Source organism: Atta colombica, unplaced genomic scaffold, assembly GCF_001594045.1.
Source record: "Atta colombica isolate Treedump-2 unplaced genomic scaffold, Acol1.0 scaffold204, whole genome shotgun sequence".
In the NCBI taxonomy this organism is placed as follows: Eukaryota; Metazoa; Arthropoda; class Insecta; order Hymenoptera; family Formicidae; genus Atta; species Atta colombica.
In genome coordinates this window covers 730,083-733,643 of record NW_017259299.1, presented here as the reverse complement: position 1 = coordinate 733,643, position 3,561 = coordinate 730,083, and the positions used below count along the sequence as shown (strand labels likewise).

At 39.1% G+C, this 3,561-nt stretch overlaps 1 protein-coding gene across 1 annotated transcript in view; it reads right to left on the bottom strand.

Annotated features, from left to right (window-relative positions):
- The window catches only part of LOC108687281 (protein jagged-1-like), a 40,692-nt gene that overhangs the window by 20,816 nt on the left and 16,315 nt on the right, over positions 1-3,561 (bottom strand). Inside the window, exon 2 of the mRNA XM_018192973.1 lies at positions 2,806-3,102. Within this exon, the coding sequence (XP_018048462.1) occupies positions 2,806-3,102 (297 nt within the window). The remainder of the gene's footprint in view (positions 1-2,805; positions 3,103-3,561) is intronic.

Sequence of the window (3,561 nt, the reverse complement as noted above, 5' to 3'; positions counted from 1 at the left end):
TATATATATATATATACACATATATATACATATATACATATATAGATGCTTAGATAGTATCTATAACTATTAGTAACTAAGTCTAACATTATACCATATTTTCTATGCATTAAACTCAACGATCCAATTATTTTACTGTGATGAGTTTCGCATATACGAAATTTCAATTACAATTTTCGCACGTACATGCAACTAGTTATTTGCATAAAGCGGAGAGAAATCGTTCTCAAATTATATTTCGATTTCAAACGAGACATGAACGATAGATTTAGATTGAAAATTTTCGCGAATGAACGTGCAATCGAGGCACCTGCGGCTCGTTCAATACTGATGAAAATCATAAGATTTATATTGGCGAGAAGGGGACTCTTGAATACTCTCTCAAAGCCAGCTTCGCTAAGCGCAGGTGGCTTTCGGTAGTCTGCGCGAGAGTGTTCGCCGCTCACTCGCATCTCGATTCTAGTCGAGAGGACGAGATTATATATACCGTATTCAATCAACGAAGATGATAATGATGGCATTATCTACGAAAGGACGATGAAAGTCAGGCGGTTTACCGTTTTTCATGGTGGGTACACCACATGAAAACCGTTCTATAGCTATTACACGACGGGAGTACACGAGATACCGAGGCATCCGGGCTTTTATCTCCGCGCCTCTTATTCCTTTCCCCTTATTTTGACGTATTTCGTTATGCGCAAACATACCCACATTCTTTCGTACCTGTATGCTTTCTACATTTTTTTTTTTTTCTTTATTACGCAGCAGCGGCATCATAATTGAATTAGACCGGTGAAGCGCTAAATGATCGAAGGTAACGCGTTTCTCAATCGGAGATTGAGAAAAAGAATCCTTCATGAAAGGGAAATAATTTAAGGGTTTCTGTTTATATCACTCGTACAGTGGTTCTTCGAGAAGAGAGGAAAGAGAAGGGAAAAAGTAGAAAAAACGTAGGGACCTCGTAGAGTTTCTTTGTCGCGCGATGGGTCCTCTCGTTGAAAGATACCCGCGAGCGAGTTATGAAATATATAAACAGAAGGACTGGCGCTCTTCAAACAACTTACGACGCGTGTAGGTAGGTACACGGTTTTTTCGAATGCAGTGCCCTTCAGGACCCGTCAGGCACCCACCGAACCCATCGTTGTCTGAAGGAGGTACTCTCGACAGTCCTGTGAGGGCACGCCTGCCTGCGCACTTCAACGTCTCTTGAGAGGACTGTTTGGGCATTCTCGAAATCGCTCGTACATTATGCCATAATTACGTTAGACAACAACGGCGGTCTGGTCGTAGATGGTGTGCTACTAATTGGGTACCGACAAGATGACTCTTCTGGCTTCCGAGAAAGATAAAATTTTTCTAATGCACTGTACGATAATATATCTATACCATAATCATTTTACGTTAATAATGTATTAAATAAAGTATTAATAATATTTTTTCAAGTAAGTATTTTATTTTAAATGTTATTTTTCGAGTCGTAATTTTTACATTTTCTTTCATTATTTTTCAAATACAAGACAATTATCTTGAAAAAAATATGAAAAAAGAATCACGATTAGTAATAACAATTTTATTTATTTATTTTTATTAACTCATAGAAAATTTGTGATTTTCAAATGTACAAAATTTACATTTGTGAAACGGCTGTTCATAGTTGAGCAAACTGATTCATAACTGTAGAAAAAATGGCAAGATAAATTCAACGTGGGTGAACGATCGTAAAAATTTCGCGAGAGTTCACCAAGAGCGTGGGGTGAGAAAGAGGAACGCAGCGGGAGAGATGAAGAAACTGACGATGAGGAGTTACCAAGCGACTGGAACCAAACTGGAATTCCACGCAACGACTTGCACGGATGAGAGACCAGCAGACCGGAAATTCCTCGCGCGGATTCGATAACTCTTTCGCATCTCCTCGCCTTACCGTGTAGTAGACAAAGGAAATCAAGGCTAGAAATTTGCGATTCATCCGACCGATGATATATTAATGCGAGTTATAAGCGCACGATTCCTACTTGCTGCTGGTTGTTAGCCTTATACGTTGCGAAAGAACGGAGCCGTCCGCCACAATTCACACTCCGCTAGCTTTCGGCGGTTTCGAGAATGGAAGCTCGAAGGAGAAAAGAAGGTAGTCACCGGTACATCCATATATATTTACAATGTCGGCCCCCGGAGGCGGCGTCGCTAATGAGACGCCGCCGTTCTCCATCGGCGTCGTGTCACGGCGTCGATGATAAATGATCCGTGGTGGTCGATTCGTAAGCCCGAATGTGTCGTCTCCTCGTTATGACTTCATCCTCTCGCACGTCCATCTTTCGGCGCGACGTTATTGTGCCGGTGACCAAAGAAAATTATGGTCCCGTATATGTACATCATACACCGTCATTAATCGCGGGACATCGAATTAAGTTTCATCGTCTCGTGCGTACGCGGTATAACGATCACGACCGGTTAGGATTTTCAGCTGACATATGCGTTCTCACGGATATTAGGTGATGCTGCGCCCGTGTTTCGCCATTCGAGCGACTTTCAGAATGCCTTTCTTACTTCTCTCGAAACGTATTTAGCGTTAAATTAAACGTGATAATCTGACTCATCATTTGTCAACATTGAATCCGTATTAAATAAATAATATTAATGAACGTTATAAATAGGAAAGTACTTGTCATATGTAACTGATAATGTTCATGAATCAGAATAAAATATAAAACATGTTCGTGAAATCTTTCATCACAGAAAAATGTGAATAACAATTATTATTTAAAAAATATAAATTCAAAAGCAGATTATTACGAAGTAACAACTCACCGTCCATCGGAAGGTGAAGTGGAGATGTAGAGTGACGGGGTCGGAGAGGGTGAAAGTGTTTTGGCCGAGGGCGTGACTAGATACATTGCCGAAGCTACAGGAGCCGATGGCAGTGACGTTCGACTGGTATTCCTTAAGACAGAGCCAGAAGGCTGTTGAGCAGGACGTCGTACAGGGTGGGAATTCTTCTTTTCCACCCCCGCCTCCTCCGCCGCAACATCTACCGTCCACTAGAGTGCCCCTGTTGTTCGTCAGCGAGAGGATCTGCACCTCGAAGTATCCGCTCGCAGTTGTCGCCTACAGCAGCAAAACAGAAATAATCTTTAGAAATAATTTAATTTATTATTTCAATTCAACCATTCGCATTGCGATATCATTCTCAATATATTATTAATTGTTATCACGATAACATTATATTACATTGAATGTTTAACGTCTAAAAAATGCTTCTAAGATTAAACAACTTCTGCCGATTTAGATAAAACAACTTGTACTTATTGTTAGATGTTGTATATATACATATATGTAAATGAAATAACGCCCATATCATGCTATTCTTAATAAAAAGTCGAAAAGTCCTCTACCATTCTGCAATTTTCGCAATAGTTAATTAATTATTAAATTAATAGATATTAATTTCTAAAAATTACCAAGTAAATAAATAAAATTGATGTTAAGACAATTCTTTGTGAAATATTTTGAAGACTTTTCTTAAAAAATTCTTAAAAATATCTTATATATCGACTTTTGTTTATT